Source organism: Gavia stellata, chromosome 18 (genome assembly GCF_030936135.1).
Source record: "Gavia stellata isolate bGavSte3 chromosome 18, bGavSte3.hap2, whole genome shotgun sequence".
In the NCBI taxonomy this organism is placed as follows: domain Eukaryota; kingdom Metazoa; phylum Chordata; class Aves; order Gaviiformes; family Gaviidae; genus Gavia; species Gavia stellata.
The window spans coordinates 933666-957281 of NC_082611.1; the positions used below are offsets into that span (position 1 = coordinate 933666).

The following is a 23616-nucleotide window of genomic DNA, read 5'->3' on the forward strand; positions in this document are numbered from 1 at the left end:
CTAATAAAAGCGGAAAGTGTCTCAGGTACTTGACTTCGGCTCTTTACCAGCTTGGCTCTCTCTCCCAAACGGACCGACGGCAGATAAGCGTATGTGCACAAAGGGGGTTTTGTCTTGCTGCAGCAGCAGTGCAGCCGCTGGAAGACTCAGCCGAGCACTGCACGGGACTGGGCACAGAGCTCTCCAGGGGAAAGGCTTCACGAATCGCAGCCCAACGAGACACCCGAGAAGTCCCAACTCAATACAGTACCAAATTTCCCATTCATTTGGGGATTTTTTTAACAGAATTTTCATACTCTTGAAACAAAAGCGTAAACATTTCACTGAAAACCCTGCCAAGAAAAAAACCCAAACATTCCAGGAAACACATTTTACTTCCCTGCTGTGAAATTTTTTTAGGCGCCAAAATTCGCGAAACCCAAAATCTGTTTATAAAGCACCTCTGCTCTCCTCACCTCCCCAGACTGCAGTTCCAGCAGTAAAACATCACCAAAGTCCAGCTGAGAACAGCAAAGGACTCCAATGTCACTCAAAAACCACACCACTGGTAAAATACAAGCCTGTATCGGGATGTTACATGTGCGCTACAAAACAGAGACGAGATGTCGGTGTGACAAACCAGACATGGGACTGCCCAGAAGAGAGGCAGCCATGGCAGCTAAGCACACAGTCACCCAGGGGAGACCGTATCAGGCTAACGAGTCCAAAGAGGAGGACAACAAATGACAGCCGTCCAAAAGACAGAGGCTGAAAAAAAAAAAAAAAAAACCCAGCCAAAAAGCAAAAACACCAGAAAGATTTGTGGATCAGGCTGAACACTGATTAGAGCAGCCTGAACCACGTTAACGAAAGAAAAGGCAAAAACATGGACACTGGGAAAAGAATTATTCTCCCAAGGCATCTGGTGGTGAAGAGGAGGAGAAAACTGCAGAAGTAGATACAGGTAAGGGAAAGAAAGATGTTTTTCCCCTCCAAAACAGAAGAGTTTGCATGTGAGGTTTTACCCCGCACCATCTCACACAGCTGGCATTCCAGTTTTGGGACCTCTTTGTATTCTGTCCCGTTTTCTCCTAAGGAAAAAAGCTGTGGGAGCGTTGGAAGCATACTTAGGCTAGACAAGTTGTTTTAAAAAGATCGATGTACCAAGCTTTAATAAATTTTTACATGAAAGCAACACTTCCATTAAATTTCTTATAAACTTCATAGCTTTCAGTAGAATACATTAATTGCACAAGGAACAACCTAGAAAACTGGTTTTATTCTCAGGGTTGAGCTTGATCATGCCTCATCTACTAATTAATGCGACCATTTTCTTGACTTTGTGAATAATGACAGACTTGAGCAATGACGATTGCCTCCAGGTGGAAGAGCTTCCAATCAGTCGATCTTTGTTGCACCTACCCCATCATTTTAGATTCAGAATTGATTAAATTTTCGGAAAAAGCCAGTTGTCTCACCGCCATGGAGCACGAACTCTCCAGCAACCAGCAGAACATTTCTAGACAGAAGCCAGCACTGCTCAGCCTACTCAAGGCCATCCAGCTAGCTTTTGGTAAATTTGGCTGTAGGACATCTTTCCTTATTTCTAAAGATGGAAAAATGGAACAAGATCTTCCTAGACAAAGACATTTATTAAAAGTTATTCAGAAATAAATTTCTCTAATCCCTAGAGATATTTTCACTGTCCTTGCAAAGTTTATAGGGAAATAAAACCAACCCAAACAGTTCAGCCCTTGAGCAGTGTCCAGCAGCAGGGACGTTGCAGCTAACACTCCAGGCCTCTCATTGCAGCGATGCTGCTGGCCATTCTGCGGGGCACACTTTTTGCAGCTTGCCGGTAGTCCTCTGGTTTTGCCTTCAACAGAGTTACAATATTTTGCAGTGTTCTTGATGGCTGAAGGCCGAGGGCATCCATCACGTTTATTAGATAATCTGTAAGATTAAGGATGAACATATACGTGAACAGACAACAGACACTGTGCAAATGAAAGTTACTCTTTGTTCCTCACAACAGCTAGAATCCTGTCACTGCTAGCTCAAAACCACAGAAAACAGCAGCGTGGTTGGAATCTAACTGTATTGGCTGGTGCATAGTTTTGGCTTCCTGTACACTAGTTTAGACAATCATCTGTGTTGTTTAGAGGACTGAGACACATTCTGCCATGTTTCAGTATCTACATACGACACCTTTGGGGTGGTCAGTCACCACCGTTACAGATAAAAGGATCACAATCACACTTTCAAAGGCAAAGAGCTTGCAACAAAGCTGGGAAGTTCTGCAGAGGTGAATGGCTGTCGAGGCAGGAGGGAGTTCCAGCTCACTGATTCAAAGTCAGGTGGGGAATTAAGGATGGCAGGGACAATGCCGAGCAACCAGCCTCTAATCCACTGGTTTGTTTTTAAGCAATGCCAGAAAAAAAAGAAAAAGATTGAGGCTGAGCTCACCGACATTCAAGCACACTTAAAAGGCAAGCTGAGGAGGAGATACTGTCTGTATCCTTATTTCTGAGCTTGGCCATGGGGAAGTCAGCGTCCATGATTTACAGCAAAGAAAGGACTAACTGGTGTTTACAATAGCTGTAGTAGTCTCGAGGTGACACTTTCATCAGCTTCAGATAAGAAAAAAACATCTCCTCCATATCCTGAAGAAATTCCTTCCCCAACACCTTCCATCAGTCCTCCCTCAGTCACTCTGCATGGGATGGGAGAAGGCAGAGATGAACAACATGTGCTAGCTATGTCCCACTTTGCTGATGAAAATTTCTCCATGCTGAAAGTGATTTAGCCATCTAGCACCTTCAGAACAGCAGGGCGATAAGTTAACCATGGCAGGGGACCTGATCCTATAGGATTCTATAGGATCAGCTGGGCAAGTGCTCCACAACAACTTTTAGAAGGCCTTTATATAATCTACTCTACTTCAGCTATCAAATGAATAGAAGTAATCAACCAGCTGCTCCCTTCGTAATGCACTGGAGCACTTCCCAACAGCTTGGCGCATGCTGTGTACCCCCTATATGGCATATACTGGCAGTACATGGCACTCGATGAGAAGGGAAAGAGCAGTGCCACACTTGAAAAGATTATATACAGATCTTTCTTGCTAAGACTGGCTGGTAAGGGAATGCTCTCAGCTCAGAAGGACTTTGACTTCCACATTCAGAAACACAAAGCAGTGAAGAAGCAGGAGCACCTACCAGAACGTCACCCTTGCCTCAAAGAGGGATGTGACAGAACACTTTGCAAAAGAGAAGCTGTGAACCACTCCACCACGCAGGCTATCAGATCAACATGTTCACAACTAAAGAATAAACCCAGGCTGCAGTTTCTTTAAATCTAATGTAACGACAGAGGAGCCCATGTGTTACGGCAACAGTTCTCAGGACAACGTGTGCCCCGAGCTTACCAATGTCTGTGGCAAGCTGCTTTGTCGAATGTACTGTGAGCTCTGGTATTTGCAGGATGACTTCGCAGTAAGTTTGCATCGTAGCTCTGGCGATGGAGCCCAGCCAGTAGTCAGCCATGTTGTCCAGCTCAGGCAATTCATCTCCTGGACAGAAAATTCTTGTTAGCTGTCAGCAGTCTCACTCACCTGCATTTGCTGGTTTTGTAACAAAACACAATTCATAAACGGTTAACTGTTTCTTCAACAGGACATTAAGGTATTCATTACGATTCAGAGTTTGTCAGCTGTTTTTGGAGTAATCAAAGCAGTTACATATCCTCCCTGATACCATACAACATTGAAAGTTAGCTCAAGACCCATAACACTTTACTTCCCTCTATTACTTCCCCAGGTTAAGTCATTTCCGAAGGGCTGACAGGTGATCAGGCTGGGATCAGGGGCACTGCCTGGCATGTTCTGTAGGACCATCTTCCAGGAGTAGTTTACAAACTACTGCAATGACAAGGATTCACAGGTTTTTTTCAAGCCCTAAAGGAATTCTGTGTTCATCAGTGTTTTGAAAGTTAATGAACTATTAAACATGTAAATACTTTAAGATGACAAAATAAGTAAGGCTAAAACCTGAACTAAAGAGCGTAGTCTCAGGCGGCTACAGGAAGACTATAAATACCAAGCCCTACGCTTCCTTGATTGTCAGTGGAAACAAACACCGAGAAGAGATTAACCACAGTAAACCACAGTGCGCTGCCAACCTGCTGGGAAGCATTATGTAGCTGCTGCTGTTAACTGCAGCAGGATTAATGACACAACAGGTAAGGACAGCCATCTGAAGAATGAACACGAGCCAGAACTCAGCTTGCTGCAAGAAATTAAGGAAAGATGCAGAAAGAACTCCTTGTGTGTTCTGGGGAGAAAGTTTTGAAGAGGCACCTGGGCCATAGCTGTCTCAGACAGCAGCCACCTGCAGCACCCACTGCACTTCCTTTGGCACGGGGGCGTTTAATCACGGTGGCTGGTATCTAATCACTAAAGGCTCAGGTAGCACTGGCAGTAGCAGTGGAGCTCCAGTGATTTTTCAGCTGGAGTTAATACAGGATGAAAAAAAAAATTAAATGAAGCAGTCAGCATTCCAGAATTGTGTCCTTACTGAGCAAGAACCTGACTACGGAGACTAGAACACAGGGTTGGACCCTTAAGAAAAGAAATTACCAAAGATGCAAAACCTGTCCAAAACCAGACAGACAGCGGACCAGTTGCTGACCATGGGCTCCTAACCTTTGTAACAGATGGGCGCAGGTTAGCCTGTCACACAGGACGTAACAGTAGTTTTTCCTGGATTTACAGAGAAAAGAGGCAGAGGAAAAAGTTGTTTACAAGTAAAAAGCATTACTATCATGCTTGAGAATAAGTATCTATTCCTGAAGAAAGGAGCTCAGGGGCTCCTCTTTTTCTAGCAACAAATTAAGGGGCTGTGGTTCTCAGCAAGGCCATGGAGGACGACATATTTTATATCACAAGTGACTAGTGTAAAATTAAGCTTACGAAACACACTCTCCAGATTTCACTAAAGTCTGAAGCTGGAAGGCTTCATACTAGGTTAGCTCCTGCAGCCGTTGTTGCAAGAATCCCAGCTTAGATACTGTCTGGGGATAAGAAAACAGTGTATGATCACTGATGCAGGGCTGTTTTCTTCAGTAGATGGGGCCATTACGCGAAAGGGTCGGCCAACCTAACAACTCACCGCTTCTAAACATGGTCACAAGCTTCCTCTTTGCCTATTCCTTGCTGGGCACTCCTGCCAGCTCTGTTGCATAATAGACCTCTAAGGAAGTTGATTTAAATCATTTTATTGACACACTTTTGAGAGAAAGTAGGCCAGAAAAAGGAAAAAGTGAATACTTTTCCGTGGGGTTAATGAATGGAAATGGCCCTACTGTGGGACCAGCACAAAGGAGAGGGCAGGAGTGCAAAGCTGGAACAAGACTCCCCCTTCAGCAAGCTGTTTGACAGTCCAAGCCGCTCCGTGAACTGTACTCCGATGGACAGGCTGATAAGGAGCAGAAGCTGCAAAAGCTAACCTGAGAAGCCTTTCAGTCTAGGTGGTTCAGTGGTTCCCTTCAGAGTTTGGGAACTGACCCCAGCACCTCCTGTTCACTCCCCACACCCAGGATATTAAATACTGCCCCAACTCTGAAACAGTAATACTTCAGACCCTGCACCCAAACCACAGTTTTAATGAACACTAAACTTAAACAGACCAAGCTAAAGCTTCTGGTTTGAACGAAACAGAGAAAGTTCTACTCATTATTTAGAGGCTCGCTCCTCCTGCGTATTACCGAGACTCTTGGATGAAACAGCATAACTAGATGATAGGAAATGGATCTCAAACAGCTTTGTTACTGTAACACATCACACCCATGTAATGTCAAAACGTGAAAGCTTTCCCCCAGACACTTCAAGTCTTTGGCTTCACCCTACCTTGTTCTGGGGGGTAAGGCAGTTTTCCAGCATGTAATGCCAGTTCCAAAGCAGAATCCTCTTGAGTGACAAATGGCTCAAGGTGGAGAGGAAGCGACATAATATATTGCCCAATCTAGAAAAAAAGCACAAAGAGCTGAGTCACTGAACAAATGTGAAGCAAGTACTTTGCTAGAGAAGAAAAGTCAGCTGCAGTAATCCACACCTGAAAGCGGAAAGCTGAGCTTGACAGCAACTCACTAACCTACATTTGCTCAGAAACAAATTAGCTCTTGCTCATCATTACACTTTGTACAAGAAATAATTTTTCCCAAGGTCAGAGAACCACTCATTGAAACAATCATGTTAAGAAAAACCTCTACAGAGAACTGTTACTCCAAGCAAATCTTTGATCCCTGGAATGTTCCTGGCAATTTGTTTTCTAGAGCAGAATTTAAGAGACTAAACCAAACAGAACCACAGAAGAAACACGGATTCAAGTGACAATATAATCATGAATTACAGAAATGTATCACTCCCAAACAGGGACCGTGCTCACAAATTCACACACATAAGCTACATAACTTCAGGCACACAACAAATACTGCACTGTTTATAAAGTGATTATCTGCTGCTACAGAGAATCTTCCTAGGTGCAGATACAGTTCAGAGTATTCTGCCTCCCCATGATGGAGCATGTTCATTAATAGCTTTTTCCTGAGCTCACGTCACCTGCTTTTTCTTCTACAGAGCACATATGCCACATCAATTTGTTTCTAAACTCTACTTTAGTTTTTTAGTTTTCCATTTTACTGCACAATGCAGTAGTGTTATTTCAAGACTACCCAAGACAAAGTCGTGGCTCAGTCTTGGCCCACCTATCTCTCAGCAGCAGGATAAAGGGTAGATCTGAAAAGATGTCGGAAAACAAATGCTTTGTATCTGAAATTTTCTGAAGTTCCTCTTTGCCTTGAACAGGCAGAAATGTCCTTTGATTCCTCACAGAATCAAGTAACAACCATACACACCTCAGTTTTAACTTTCAATTAAAGTGGCAGGGGAGCATACTCAGCCTCTTACCAACCATGCATGTCTCTCCTGGTGAACTGCTAATTAGAAACCTACTTAGAAATTCAGTAGCAACCTTTCCTTGAGGTTTTATCTGATACACTGCCCATGAGCTTTCTAAACCTCATAAAAAGTCTCTCAGATAGCTAAATTCAAACCACCCATGATAAAATTATCCCACAAATTGACTGACTACCCATTTTTTTTTTTTAAGCTTTAAAAGCAGAGTATAAAAGGCTGTAGGCCATAAGCCAGAGGAAACCAAAATATTAAAAGCTTTTGTTTGCAGCCTGTCCTTGAAAAATCCATTCCCTGTGTAATGCACAGAATGATAGTAACATAAAAAATTTGCTTATCGAATTGTACTTTGTATTGAGATAATAATAGCAGCTAATATTAATATCAGAACTGCAAATTTGGCAGTGACTTGGAACAGCAACGAGGAGAATGGGAGAGCAATCTGAATGCTGTTCAGCAGCACCGAACTGCAGTGTTGAGTCAGAAGGAACGAGCAGCTCACTCTCCTTTTCCACTCAGACACCCCACTGCCAGAAAGGTTTCATTGTTATTCCATCAGAAAGAGAAACCAGAGAGTCACACAGGGATCAGAAGGGTAAGAGCTGAAGACTTTTTAAACTTTGTAATATGACTAAATCACTCCAATACATACTGCGGGAACTTCTCTGCTACATGAGCTTCATAATGAAGATACGCTCAGTATTCACCACTACAAACAAAAGTTGGCATTTCCCATCCCATTACAAGAGTTAACAGTGTAAACAGTGCATTTCACTAGGGAAGAACCTCTCCTTGTGCTCCCTACGCTCTTTCGCTATTCCAGAATTTGACAGGGATTTCACAAAAGCTACAAAGCATGGCACAACACAACTGATGAGGGCTGGACCACTGAGAGCATCTATCACCATCATATAACAATTTTAACAAATACTACCATTTTACAAAAAAATCGGGGAAACACAGAAGAGATTCCCCCAGCACCGGGCTTCCAGTAACTACCCTTGCACGCTCTTACATTGCTGATATATTCCAGAGGAGTCAGGCTGAAGTTTGGCAGGTCATCTGTCAGGGTCTCACCAATGCCACCAGAATTCCAACCCTGGAAGGCAAAAAGTGCAGAAAGAATCTATGGAGCCTATGGATAATCTATGTGAAGCCTATTGGTATCCTAGGGAGGGGTCACCCAGCAACACGACTGTGACTACCCAAGGACTTCTAGAAAGCAGAACACAGATGGTGAGAAAACTGCTTCCCTTGTCATCCCTCAGGCCCAAAACATACACAACCCTTGTCACACAGCTCCCTGTGGGAAATACATCCTCACACAGGTTAGAAAAGCAACATCTCAAACAAGCATTAGAGCTTGCAAATGCAGCTGTCTGTTACGAATGCTGCGGACGAAGGGAGGTAAACTTTTCCACTGACTGTAGCTCACGGAAGAAATGTGATGCCAGAGGGGAGCATTCCGAAAAGGAGAAAGGTAAGCAACATTGAGCTGTGCTCCACCCTAAGGGATCCCACGGGCAAACCTTGCCAGTTCAGATCAGACCGATGCACCCATTACCCACCTCCATCTTTGAAACGAGTAAGAGTTGTTGTTTGATGCGAAGAAAAACAGAGTCAAAAGCCAAGTGGTGTGCTAACTGGTTGAGGCGGCTTAGGGCAGATCGAGATGAAGACAACAGGTTGTGGTTACTCGTACCTTTTTCCTAACATGCAGAGACACAGAAAAATGTTTACATACAGAAGTCATTAAACTGACCAAAGAGAAGCGATGTTAACATTCTTAAAGAAGTCTTTACTAAGCCATCCTAACACAAAAGAGCCTTCCTCTGCAATGGCACAGCTTGTTCCCTTTGGGATGCCCTATTCCAACCACTTATTCAAGACAGAAACTGTGCACTGCTCCCTGAAACGTAGAGCAAAGAATCAGCATCACATTCCAGCCACACCAGGCACCAGTACAGGCTAGATACTGAGACAATTGCAGAGAAGATGGCAAAACTGCCTTTTACTCCAAGGGCACAACTAACCAATTCCCTGCATGGAATTAAGCAAAAGTTTTACGTGAAGGGTACCTATGGAAGATTTAAAGTCAAACATACAACCCTGAAGGCAGAGCTGCACAAGTTGCAGATAAATTAAGTGCAAAAGAAATCAAAACATTTTGAGGAACTAAGAGACAGAACTCATAACCTTGACTTTGCTACTACATGTGACCAATGGCAAACATAACTTAGATCCACAAGAAGATAACTAAAGTCATTCTACCCTGTTCACAGATGCATGCATGAATGATCTTGCAGAATTATATTTCAGAACGGATATGGCAGCACAGCAGAAGTGGCAAAGAAAGTCTTGAGAAGCCAGTATGCGGGCTCCAGAATCTGAGATGGCTCCAACACAATCTTCTCTATGCTTTCTGTGACAAAATCTCCCTCACCTGAACTGGTAAGGGTATGTTCACAAAACACAGCCAAGATCTGGGGAGAGATGGAATGAGTCCAGACTTCCTGGGTTTGGACATTTCATCTCTCCACGGATCGGTGTCTCTGTGGAAGATATGGAACATAGCCCATCAAAAGGCTGCAGCTCATGATGAAAAGTAATCAGGCTGTAGGGGGAATCCAGGTCTCATCTACCAAATGTGGGCCCAACAGCATCCTGTGATAGAGTAAGGCTCTCCCAGGCACCAACGCTACCTTCAGAGTGTAAAGCGTTTCCATAAGGCTGGCATACTCGGATGGATTCTCCTTCAAAAGATAATTGTATTCCTGCCAGGGATTCTTTACGGAGCTCTTCTTTTCCGCAGAACTAGTATCCTGAAAGCCAGAAAAACTACAAGGGCTGTAGGAGTCCGAGAGATACTTCCCAGCAGTTGATAAAATCCTGAAAACAAGTACACAAAAGTCACCAGCAAACTCCTCTGAAATCAGCACTATTGTTCTCATGTTGGTCCAAGGACCAATGCTACCTTTATGTTACTTCAAGGGAGAGAGTATTCATTGGTAGCAGACACTAATTACAGCCAACTCTCATGTGTACTGTGCAACTCAAAAACTGCAAAAATACTGAGATGAAAGAGAGAGGATTGTGCTCTCAGAACATCTAGCAAATACGGAACAAACCCAGCCTCCAGTGCACTGCAGGCCCCTGTGTCTTTTGCAGGCACAGGCAACAGAAGTCATACTAAAGCATTTCAACCTACAAGAGGCTGAACAGGGCACTGCTTACAAGCAACAACAACAACAACAAAGAACCTACGTGCTGCCTGTACTTGACACTCCTCAAGTTACAAGAAATCGATCAGTTAAGGCACACCTAGATTCATTTCAGCAAATGATTCATGCCCCATGTCACAAGGGGGGTGAGACTCTTGCCAATATGATCTGGTGGAAAATTCCTTCCTGACCCCAATCTGGCAGTCTATTTGATGCCCAGCCAGGTATCCAAGAAAAAGGATTCTTGCGACTGTCTCAGGGCACACAACTGAGTGGAACGGTCTGTGACCGATCTCTGACATTTCAAAAAATGAGGAGGGGCAGTGGAGGGAAATCACAGTGGCTCTGCTTTCCCCCCACAGTCTATGCAATGAAAGCACCTTGGGGTTTGTTTTCTTTCAACTTGGTACCTACGTTGACAGCTCATGAATTAAGTTCAGCAATGCTTACCTGTTGGCCAGTTGCTGCTCAAAGTCTCCACACTGACGAAGGAGCTCACCACAAGTAGTAATTATCCTGGGAAAGAACAAGACAAAAACACATGTTGTTAGATTTGAGGCAGATAATGCCAGATGCCCCCCCAGACAACCCATCTCAGACACGTGTCAAGTAATTATAAAATGCAATAACCAAACCACAGCCCACAGGGGACACATCTGTCAAGAGTTACTTTGGTTATTAACTCTGCATCCATTTGATAACATATTGATTTTCTTTGCCTAACAAACAGCCTCATCCACATGCTACTTCTTGTCATCACAGCTAAGGCCAGCTCAGTGTCACTGGGAAAAATTTTAAGAGCTGCTGATATTTCAAGTGATATGGCACGAAGTCTTGCTCCAGACAGGGTGGGGAGCCTCATAGCACTTACTGTGCCAGCAGCAACCTGAAACCCAGTCAGTAACACTAATGCTCCCAGCAGCACTGCAGCTAAGTGGGCATAGCCCTGCATTCTGCACTAAGAACTTGTGTAAACTGACCCCAAGTAATTCCCTTTCAACTTTGATACAAAAATCTGTTCTGAGCCAGGCAAAAAAATCCCCTTTACCGGACAGAGTTTTGGAATGCAGTCCAGTCCTCCTGGAAAAGGGAATCTGATAGGACATCATCCAGTTTACATTTCTTTCTTATAGACTGCAATGTATTTGTAAAGTCAGACGTATACCTGTAATGAAAAAGAGAGAAGAGATAAGCACCAGCATAAGAGAATAGGTTGGAGAGCACCATAACTGCATGCCCTGTGATTTGCTCATTCGGTTCTCTACAAGGGCCAAACAAGAACCAGAAATATTAGAAGAAGTACAGAAGAGACACAGTTGTTCCAGTCCAAACACATAGATGTGAAGAACTGATCAGCCACAGCCCACTCGAGCCTACACTAGAAGACAGGGAGAGACTCGAAGTAACAGATACTGTGTGGCTACTTCAACTTGTTGCTTATGGGTTACTAGGAACTCTCCACTCCCATGAGAAGGTATGAGTAAGACATTTTTGTTACCACTATGCTAATCACATCTCCTAGGAAAGACCAGAAAAAGTTTATAAGGCTACTGCTGCTCCAACATCACTTGGCCCTTACTCCAGGAACACAGTGACAACAATCTCGTGAATTTGTTTTCTCAGCTACTCCCCAGATGAGAACACGGATAAAAATGAGAACATTTTGTTTTCCACACACCCCCTTTAATTTTTTTAGATAATGCCCATAAGCTGGAGGCATGCACACTGCTATGTAATTGCCTATAAAGAAGGTGAGATCAGAGAAGGGTGCTTTCCTCTTCCCTCTTCCTCGCAGTGCAGCAAGGTAACAGTTTGATTTATATCTGGTGAGCAGCTCTTTCAATATCAGGAAAGAATAAGGAGATAATCAGTACTGGGATATGATCTAAGCAGGCTGTCACTGATCCTTTAAGACAAGAACTTACAGTGACCCTCGCTCACTAGGCTATCTCGCACTTACAGGTAGATGCTGAATGTGAGGTCACTTGTCCCACTAAATATACATTTCCTCACTGAGTTCTACTTTCATCAGCCTAATCTGTCTTTGTCTTACTCTGTTTTGGGAAACATTTTTCCCTCCAAAAGTATTTATTAAAAATGAAAATTCAGTTCAACCAGAAAACAGCTGAGAAAAGTCTTCCATTTAGCCATAAAAAGCTTCCATTTTTCCCCTAAGAAAAAGTCACTGCCTGAATGAAGTGGTGGGAGGGGATATCAGATGATTCGTATTATGGATATAGATAGTTTCCGCTCTCAGCCATTTTTCATAAACTACAAAGTCCTTGGCCACAAACTGAATACTTGCTACTCCCTTAAGATAAATGCAGCAGTGTAACTAAAAGCACCTTACTTTGTGAACAGAGCTTTCAGCGCCTTAAGGAGGCCACACACTCCCAGTCCATCAGTGAGTTTAATGCAGTTGTCGATGGCTCCAGAAGCCAGAATGAAGAGTTTGTTGACTGAATGGTTCAGTTCCTGCACACAGTCAATTACTTCCCAATGCTCCTAAAAAACAACAACAACAAAGTTGAGCCTAACTCTTCTTTCAGCAAGTGTCCAGGCATTAAAGACCAGACACCTTGTGTAACACATTGTTCTCTCAGTATCCCCCAACCTTGTGACACACTTAGGGAGAACAATGCTGACTGCTTCTACCCTCCTGCACAGTGACTGTTAATAAAAGTCACGCTGCCAACTCCTATGTTTAGTAGGTCTTCAAGGAAAAACAGTTCTGCCAACAACAGAATCTTCTACAAAAAGCACTTTCCTCCCCCCAACCTTGCTCTTAATAAGTTCTATCGAACCTGAAGCAGGCTCTTAGTTGACAGATTTTACCAAAATATTACTTTTTCCAGCAGATCCACACAGTGCCCGTTACTCGGTAACGGAGCAGAAGAAAGGAGTTACCTCTGACCTGGCAGTGCTGCTGAAATTAACTTTATCTCGTGAACAAAATTTAATTAACAGTATAAATATATACTGCAAACAGGAAATATTATCAAAAAATTACAGGAGGAAAGAGAGCAATAACTATGGCAAAGACCCTTGTATTTAGTAGAGGCTTCAAGCCTCTCCCTGTGTAGTTGAACAAAGACTGCTACATTACCAAGGGCACTGCACTGATCTGAATGAGGAGATTTTCTTCTTCCAGGTCTCCGTACTCAAGTTGATAGGGCTTGTACGGACCATACACCGCTTCCACCAGTTCCATCACTTTTACCAGGTTCTGCTCCTCTACAAAGAATCAGATATTTAGTCTACAAATTGATGAACATGCTACTAAAAACCTTGTTTCAAGCAGCATGCAGTAGTTATTCAATTTGAGCATGCTGCCTACACAGGCTTGGAATGTTGCCCAACAGCTTTAAATCTCAAGTACACAGATTTATTTTTTTTACAAAACAAGGTTATTATCTCTACCTGCTTCCTAAAACCAAGATGTTCTACCTCAACAAGTGCCTCAACAAAATTATCACTCACTGCTCCAAAATAGCCTGGTGACAAAAAAAAAATAAAAATCTATTAAACATTCCAACCTACGGTAGAAGGAAAGTACTGAAACCATTTGAGAAGTGAAACACAATACTCCCACAACTTAAAACAAGGGCAATCCTCATTTATCGGAAAGCCTGGTTCATACTTAAAATGATTGACACTAACTCAATTCACTTAGCACTACCACTTCACGGTGTTCATCAACCAGAGTCAAACGCGAACCGTGAACTCAGCATTTCAGTGCCATTCTGTTGAGCAGGGAGCTGCAAACCCAAACAAAAACCAGGTCTGAATGATTGTTTCTCAAATCAGAACTGGACACCAGATGTTATCATGAAGTTTTGCCAAACTCAAACTAGCAGCAAACCAGAATTACTTTGAATCCTGGATATAAGGAAAAGCTTTCACATCCTAAGGACAGACAAGCAATGGAGCTCATTGTCCAAAGCCTGTGCTATCTCCATGCTTGGACATCTTCAAGATCAGACTGGACAATACCCCGAGTAACATGGTCTGAACTCACAGCTGACCTTGCTTGGAGCAGGAGGTTGGACTAGATCATCTCCTGAGGTCCCTTCCAACCCAAATTATCCCATGAATCATAACTGAACCCTTCCCTCACATACACATACGTAGGAACTGGTTTGGCCCTGTTCTGCTGAGTCACCTGGCCTTTCCATTCTTGAGATATTTCTCTTCCCAAACATCTTACCCCACAGCAAAAAAGAGATGGAAATAAAGAATTTATTTTTTTTAAACACACTCGGACAGTAGTTCAGCAGCTGTCGTCTTATTCCATCATCTTCTAGAATTTGACATCATTTTTCCAAGTCTATTTTCTATTACGAACCACAGATTAAGCTAAGCCAAGGATAGAAAATGACTGACAAGAGTACGCAATCACAAAGACAACAAAAACAGACACAACGACAGTCATACTCCTTGAAATTGCCCAGTAATCATAATTCACATGATCAAGTAAGAATCCTGGTTTAAATAGCTCAAGACAATGTCATGAGGAACCAAACACAGGAAACGCAGCATTAGGAATGCTCCATTAGCTTTAATTTAGGATTTTCCCATAGCCGGTCTTTGAAGAAGCCCTACCAGATTAATAAAGGACTATAAATAGCCAACAGTTCAAGTCGGGTGTAAACCTATGTAAACACAGCACCTCACTACTTTGTGGTTTGCGGGAATTATTCATCAAGTCATGACCAAAATGAGATGACAAACATCATAGGGTAAGGAAAGCACAGATTATATTTTGAATCAAACACTGAGGATGCTGCTAGGGAATAAACTACCAACGGTTCAGAAATAATATTTGGCCCTGCATTTTCACTTGATTAAAACATAAGCCACAAAATAAAAATTAAGAATCCAATGGATGCAGCTTTCAAGCAGGTTTTCTCTTGTTTAGTAAGGTGTGACTGAATTCCAGGAAACTTCTCAACTTTTATGCTTTGTGATCTTTCACAATGGGTTTCACAGATAGCTTCCCTAGAGACATTTCCTCATCCGTTAGACAGAAGAAAAACTAATGCTTGTAAAAGGAAAAGCACTACATATTATTTACCCAGGACAGCCAGCATGCTCAGAACAGGTCTGCTTCAGTAAACTCATTCAGTATTGTGTCAATATTTTTAGTGTAAGATACATACATATACACACAAAGGTGCAAAAGACATGTAACTGGTCAATGTTGTAGAAGATACAATCTCTCCTCCCATGTAAAACTAAACAAAATCCCAGAGTAGAACTTTACAAAGGAGTTGACAAAACAGAATGACAAAATTCAGTGAGAGTGCCTTACTCAGGTTTGGCAGCATTGCTACTTCCAGCCCTTTTGCGAAGTGGATGGTGGCATCATAGAGCTCCAGCAGCTTATTCAGCTTGGTTTCTTGGCCCGTTCTCTCCATGGCGGTGCTGAGGCAGACAGGGATGGAAGGCACCAATGCTCCCAGAGTTTGAATCAATAATACAGTCACAATTTCATGGGGGTTCTTGAAAACCTGTGGTAACAGAAAAGCTATTAGCAAAAGCACGTTATCTCAGAGGAACATGACAGGCAGCAAACAGCAGCAGACAGCTTCCAGGGAGAGCGCCGCAATGTACAAACCACATGTCACTGTCTCAGCAAAGACAGATTGTCCCACTCCAAACTGAGCAGGCCCTGTCTGTCCATGGGCTGATACCTTCTCCAGCCCCCCTGAACATCTGCTGCTGCACTGCTGGCGAAGCAGCACCACTTCCCAGGGGCAACTGTGCCCACCACAGTCTCCCTTATGCCCCTGCCACAGTGACCTGGGCTCCTGAAACAGAGGGACAGAAGAGGCAGAACAGTCGGGTTTGCAAATGCTGTCCGCAGAGAGACAGGCTGCCATAACCAGGGAGCGAAGACTTGGGAGAGAAAGGAGCAGCAGCCCGACCTAGACTTTTTCACACCCAGCACAGAAAACTCTGCTGGGAGTCTGCTCCTTTCTATTGAAGAATTATTGTAAAATTACCTATTGGTGAGAGATAGTGATCTACAGATGAAGATGACGACATTTTGTGCACTAACAGATCATAGATTCCTCAGATGACATGAGCTCCCAATCAAAAGGCAACAAAAACAAATGTGAAAAATCTCAAAAGGGGCAAAAAAACCCAAAAGAGGTCTGCTAAGCCTGCGACAGCCTCACTGACCTAGCATGCAGGACAGCCTGATGACAAAAGCCTAAGTCAATACATATTTTACCATTGAAACGGTGCTTTGAATACAGTAACCAAAACCCAGAAGATAGGTATAGGTCCAAAACTGAATTCAGCAGAACACAGGCACTACAGTAATTCAAAAAACCACCTGGCAGAAAAGGGCATCTGAAAACAGAGCACTCAGTCTACCCAGGTATGTTGGGAAAAAACACATATATTGGTAAAATATGAAGACGTAGTACTGTATCACGAGCCAAATTACTGGTCAGATAGGGAGAAGTCAGTACTGGAAAGGCTAGAAAGACTGTAATCAGTTGAGAATTTTTATTTACGTGCACCACCTTCAACTCCGCTACCATAAAATGTGTTACAGCCTTTTATTGTGACTTTTTCGCCACCTATTCTCTCTTATTTGCTTTGAAAGCTGGGATCACCACGAGTCTCCTGCAGCAAGGTCACCATCGATACTGAATAGCATGAAAAAGGTCCAAGAATTCTTCAGAAGGCAGAAGCAACACAGGAGATTGAGTGACACGAGCTTTGTCCCATGTGCCATCTACCTCTCACAATCCCCAGTTCAAAGAGTATCTGCTAAAATGCAAGCTGACATCTGACCTATAATTCACATCGACTCATTAGGCAGAAAAAATACATTTCAAGGAAACACTGAGCTCCTTTGCAGTACAGACCTAGCACTTGCACCAGGCTTCGTAACATGAAGATAAGAATCTCTTACCCTTCATGGATGAAAAACTCTTACAGGCTCAACAATATGAACTTATTTCTTCATTTCACTAAAGGACAGTAACTTTTTTGGATCCTATGGTATTCTTGGCAGGACAAACAAGCACAGAGACTCCAATGGGAGATAGCAGAAGCCCTCAGATGTCTTACACAGAGTGACATGAGTCAGTCCAATATGACCTTGCGGGACTCCTCCAGGCCAAGTGATAAGCAACTCAGGTATTTCAAATGTCTTGCAACAGAACACATTTGCAACACCAACAAATTAGATTTAACTTAAGATACAGATGAAAGTGATAGAGCAGCTTTAATGTCAATAACACAGCAACCTTGCTGTTGGTAGAACACCAGAAATCAAATCTTGTCTGCAAGAAACAGAAAGTAGGTTGCAAACCCTGTCCTGCGTTGATAAGGCACAGAGTGTAACTCAAAGAGCGAGCACCAATGAACTTTATGCGAGCACTTTATGAGAATTAAGAGAGTGTGCTCAATCTCATCCTCTCCCATACGCTGCACCAATAATAAACGGTCACTGCACCTGTGCTGCCCACTGAAGTTGTGAGTGCCACGTCCCAAGGAGTGTGTCATACAGTTCAGTCAATTGGCGATTTAAGCTTAAGTCACTTTGGCAAAGATCCTGCCACACTGCTACCAGCTGCACCTGCAGGGGTAATAAGAACCATTCTAAGAGGAGAACCGACAGTGCACAGATCTAGCTTTTGTTATTTCGAACCAAGAACTTCCCATGCAAAGCACTTCTGCTAAAACACAACGCCCACCCTTACTCCTCTCTCCAGATTTCAACATAACATTGTTAAGGAAAATACTTTCAGCATGAAGCTAGAGGCTTCTTAGTTGATTCAAAGATTTAATTAACATTGGTATTTTACTCATAAAATGGGACTGTAACTGATACCGGCACATAATAGTTGAAATACTTGGCAAGCCCTAGCCATGAACTTAATCCTCAAAAGTCACAGTCATGAGAGAAATTTGAGGATCAGGTTATGGCTACAGAACTGTCTGGAATTCCAACTTTTAATCTTACCTGAAAAGAGTTTACAGAAGTCAGCAGCTGGCAAGTTGGAGCAATAAAGTTATTGCTGACATAGCCACATCCAAGAAAAGCAAAGCAAAACTATAAGGCACAGAGAAATCAAGCAGAACGCACATATCCTATGTCTATTGCAGGGAGGAACACAAAGGCCTGAATGGAGAATTACTCCTGAAACATGGGCTGTAACCAAAGCTGTTAAAAGCCAGAAAGAGAAATCAGAGAATGAAACACGGAAAAGAACAGGTTCCACCCTCCTTGGAGCAGGAAAGGTAAAATACATGACGTAGCAGCTCCCCCTACAGTCCTACCCATGCAAGAATTCAAATTCTTATTCCTCCATCAAAATACTTACCTTGTGACATTTATAATAATAAGCAAGAAGCTGGGGCATCCGATCAATTTCAGTGAAGACTTTAACAAACGTTTTTGCCTGATCTAAACAAAACAAAATAATAGGCAGTTAACAGTCAGTCTGGAAGCTGAGGGTGATACACTAGTCTAACTGAGCAAGAGGATTCTTTTATGGGTGTATGCACAATAGCCTATACAGAAAGACACACCTTCACCTTTTGTTTGCTTATCTTCTCATAGGAGCAGAACTGCCTAAAACCCACACTCAAACAAGGACAGGTAGGAGACACGAGGAACAAATGTAACTTCTTAAATTTAACTTCTTAACCAGCAAACATACCTAGTCTTAAAGACAGATAAAACCAGAGCATCTCCTAGAAGGAAATCATTATTTTCCAGAAACAAGCCGCTCTCCATAAAACTAGAACATACCTCACAAAGTCCTCAGCTTTGCTTTCACCACTCCTCAAACTGATACCTAAGCTAGCTGCCTTGAGACTGACTAACAGCGCAGTTAGCTCTTACACAAAGCTTTGAAATCCAAGTTCCTCAAAAGTCTTTTTTGTACTGTAAGGGGGATGACTATAGTTCTGTCCACAAAATACAGCTGGGGTTAGAGAAATTAGTAATGAGACCTTGTTTTTCAGAGAGGACCCAGAAGGCAGAGAAACTAGAACACTAAGTAACTTGAAATGCTCTACGTCTGTGGAAGTCATCGAATACAGACTCTCTGGGGATACATTTACGGACTCATGTTACATTTATAGGAGCTGGACTTCAGGAAAAAGCATGACTTCACAGTAAACAGAGAAACTTTCTTCAATGGGAAAAAAGCCCATGTCTCCAAAAGCCCAGAATAGATTTGGAACAAGAATGCAAACAGTGCTTAAAGTGAATTATTCCGAACAGTATGCCCAAGCAAAGGACCTCATACCAGCAGACCTGCTGCCAGCAGCTTTCTTGCACCTATACGTTTTCTTTGGCAGAGAACTCATGGAGCATGTGACTATTCAATTTACTTTCACCCTAAGCAGAGAAAATATTCCAAAACTTCATTCTTTGTCCTGAATTTGTCTATAAAGGGCAATGCACTAAAACAGCAGAAAAAAGGCACGGGACCTACTGTGAAGGTGATGAGCACAGTCCAGGAAAAAAGGAGGCTGTGCAAAGAAGAAAAGCCAGCAGAGGAATGTGAGAAAGAAGAGAGAGATCTATGCAAAGGATTAAGCACATTTGTTAGATGCACAGCACATAGAGCTTCTTCCCTCCTCCGCTCCCTCCAGCTGTCTGCAGCCACGCACTGCTGCGCCTTGCCTTTACATAGACAAGAACTCCACAGAGCGCTGTGCAGCAAAAGGTCCTCACTGGGACCTCAAGGTGCACGTAGGTGAGAGGCAACAACCAGAACAAGTATTTTTCAGAAGCGCTGTGACAGTAGGAGGGGGAAGGAGGGGCAAAGAACAGTCCAAAAAGTCGAATTTTCTAAAGGAGAGTTTATAAAACAACTTTTACAAGGTAGTAGAGTCAGAACGTTTCCAAACAAATTTCCTTCTTGATTACACCACCAGGCGGTAACAGAAATGCCCAGCAGCACTATGATAACAGAAAACCAGAGGCCGCCTGCTTCCGTGAGCCGCACTTCCCACTTGGAGAGCATCCATGGCACAACTAAACTACAACAGCAGGTCAGCCCTGCCTCAGCACCTCCATTTCACACATCTACATGGCCTGTAAAACCAGCCCACATTTTCCTTATTTCCCATAATGGCCACAGGTACACCAAACTGTAAGAAAATCAAAGATGCACTGGACCACAGGCAGCTGCGGAGCACAAAACTTTCATGGCATCTAGCTCCACCAGAAAAAGCACGCAACCCAGCACCAGGAACCTTCAGGACACAAATTCCTCACCCAAACAACATTCTATTTTTGAAAGACAATAAACTTGGCACTGGTAGTAAATGACATCAAGCTTTACTAACCTACAGATTGGGAGTTAAAAGCAGCAACAATCTGAGGGCTGGCCATGGCCTCTAGTCGGTTCTTCAGAGCCTCAAGATGCACACACTTCTCGGAGTAATCCGGCGTATCCACAAGCATAGCCAGGCTGCTCTGCATACTTGTTAGCTTGGCCGAAATCACAGAGACATCCTGCCACCAGGGAAAGGCAACCCGGTTACCGAACATGACCTTAGAAAGCATTAATACCTGTTTCGTAATGACATTTTACAAACAGGCACATGTTTTAAAGTCACTTCAAAAACCTACTTTTAAACACAGTTTCCCTGGAAAGCTGAAGGCACAAAGACCAAAAAGAATAATGGGGTATCTACCTGTGTTTTAAGAGTCTCTTCAATGTCTGCACTTAACGTGCTCCATTTGTCTGCTTCCTGAAGTGACTCGGCAGCCAACTGCATTCTAGATTTCACTCCGTCGATCTCTACCAGGACCTGAAGAAAAAAAATAAAATAAAATGTTGCCCATTGAAACAAGAGATGACTACCATAGATATATTACGGGAATTATTTTTCGCTCGGACTTTATAAAAAAAGTGTGAAAAGATCATGCCATTACCAGGTGTCGTGGTTTAACCTCAGCCAGCAATGAAGCACCACACAGCCGCTTGCTCACTCCCCCCCAGCGGGATGGGGGAGAGAATCGGAGAAAAGGTAAAACTTGTGGATTGACATAAAGACAATTTTATAGGACAGAAATGGAAGGAAATAATAACAATAATGATAAAAGAATATACAGAACAAGTGATGCACCACGCAACTGCTCACCACCCACTGACCGATGCCCAGCCAGTTCCTGAGCAGCAGCTGCACGCCCCTCCCCGGCCAACTCCCCACAGTTTTTTTTTGTTCAGCGTGACATCGTATGGTATGGAATACATCTTTGGCCAGTTTGGGTCAGCTGTCCTGGCTGTGTCCCCTCACAGCTTCTTGTGCACCTGGTAGGGCAGTGTGAGAAGCTGAAAAGTGCTTAACTTAGTCTAAGTGCTGCTCAGCAACAATTAAAACATCAGTGTGTTATCAACGTTATTCTCATCCTAAATCCGAAATACAGTACTATACCAGCTACTAGGAAGAAAATTAACTCTACTCCAGCCCAAATCAGGACACAAGGAAGAAGGAGTTGGCTGAAAGGGCTAGAGATGTTAAGTCAATTCCCAGAGTTAAACAACAAAAGGTTAGTCTGAATTCTGGATTTGTACTTTCAGTATCCACTTTGCTTGAAAAACGCTACGCGCCCCAGCTAACAACAGGCAGAAATCCGGGCAGAAACCAGTGTCCCCAACCAGGTAACAGCAACTCTGTCTGAACTTAAACAAGATCAGCTGTTCCTCAGGAGATGCAGATTGCACTAGTCTGGGTCACGCCCACTTTTCTACTATTAACATTTAAAGAAGTGGCTTTGTCTACCTTGAGTTCACAAGATTGTTTAATACAAACAAGTCTGGAAACTTTAGAATTTCACAAGTTGCAGACAAACACTAAGTAAGACAAGAATCTACCTGCATTGACTGAGCTGTGTCTTCTTCAAGTTTCTTGATATCTTCTTTAACAAGGATCATTTGCTCCTTCAGGAATGTTGCCTCCTGTTTCAAGACTTCCACTTCCCGGAGGACTCTGGGCATGTTCTGGAGAGCCTGGTGGCTTGTTTCTAGAGAAACACCAAGCGGTACAGTGAGGGGGGCCTGAGAACCCTTGCAAGAAAGAGGGAGGTTTTCAATAATTTTATGTAATCTTCAAGACTTACAAAACCCCAAACAACGAAACTTTAGTTTTATCTTTAAAGACGTACTTTATCATAGAATCATTTAGGTTGGAAAAGACCTTTAAGACCATCGAGTCCAGCTGTTAGCCAGCCCTGCCAAGTCCACCACTAAACCATCTCCCTAAGTGCCACGTCCACAGTCTTTTACGTCGCCCCAGGGATGGTGACTCCACCACCTCCCTGGGCCGCCTGTTCCAGCGCTTGACAACCCTTTCGGTGAAGAAGTTTTTCCTAATACCCAATCTAAACCTCCCCTGGCAGGGGCAGCCGTTTCCCAGAGCTCAGGACACAGAGGGTACAGCAGCAGCCCGCCAGCCAGCACCACAGCTGGAGTAACAGACCCACACCGGAGCCAGCCCGACACCTCTACGCCTCAGCAACGGGCCGGCCCCGCAGGGCGCCTGGCGATGGCCGGGACCACCGCCCCGGCCCTGCCCCGCCGCCCGCCTCACCTTCCACGGCGTTGTTGACCTCCTGGATGAAGAGCTGCAACTTCATCACCAGGGTGGCGGCGTGGGCGTCCACCTTCCCGGGGGCCTCCTGCTGCACGGCCCGGAAGGCCGCGTTCACCCAGCTCTTCACCTCAAAGTCATCCGACAGGAACCGGGAGAAATCCATCGCCGCCGCCTCGCCTGCGGGCCCGCGGCGGGCACCCGCGGGGGCAGGCCGGCCACAGCGGCGGCCCCGCCGGCCACCAGCAGCCGCGGCGCCCCAGGAAACGCGCCCCAGGCCCCTGCCGGCCACCGTACCCGCTGCGCGCCGGCGCCTGGCGGCCACCGTCCGCGGGGCGTTCCCCGGCGCTGGTGGGCCGGGCCGGGCCGGGCGGGGAGCTCGGCCGGCGCCCCGCGGAACGGAGGCCCCGGGGCCCGGCCCCCACCCCGGAGCAGCCTGGGCGCAGCTTGAAGGCGGAGAGACGCGACCCTCGGCGGGGTCTGCGGAGGAAGACGAGCGGGTGGTGCCGGCGCGGAGAGCCCAGGCCGAAATAACCGCCGGAGCTGCCAGGGCCGGAGGAGGGGCTCGCGGAAGGTCCTCCGGGCCCCGGTGCAGCGCGGGGGTGCCCCCCTCCCACCCCTGCTCCGATGATACCGAGCAATAAAATAAACCGGTTCCCTGCCCCGCAGCTGGCAGTGCAGGGTGTTAACAAAACGCCGTGGCGAGTGAGGTCTGGGACGGCTGAGGGTTGATGTCCTCGCAGGCGGCGTTCCGCTCCTGCAAGAGGCGGCCTTGCGGAGGAGACACCCCAGGCGCGTCCCGAGCGCCGCGGAGCCCAGAGGGAGCAGCCCGTGCCCCAGCCGCGGGGCCTGGGGGGACGAGCCGGT

At 44.6% G+C, this 23616-nt stretch overlaps 1 protein-coding gene across 1 annotated transcript; it reads right to left on the reverse strand.

Moving 5' to 3' along the window:
- Positions 1-1134: 1134 nt before the first annotated feature.
- COG7 (component of oligomeric golgi complex 7) lies at positions 1135-22915 on the reverse strand. Its single transcript, XM_059826326.1, has 17 exons — positions 22750-22915; positions 22035-22183; positions 20851-20967; positions 20500-20668; positions 18519-18601; positions 17648-17770; positions 15482-15680; positions 13277-13404; positions 12521-12675; positions 11219-11335; positions 10621-10686; positions 9652-9838; positions 8518-8658; positions 7965-8048; positions 5885-5999; positions 3407-3550; positions 1135-1932 (listed from the first exon to the last, which is right to left on the reverse strand). The coding sequence occupies exons 1-17, from the start codon at positions 22913-22915 to the stop codon at positions 1766-1768; spliced, it is 2310 nt and encodes a 769-aa protein (XP_059682309.1). The 3' UTR covers positions 1135-1765.
- Positions 22916-23616: the final 701 nt, after the last annotated feature.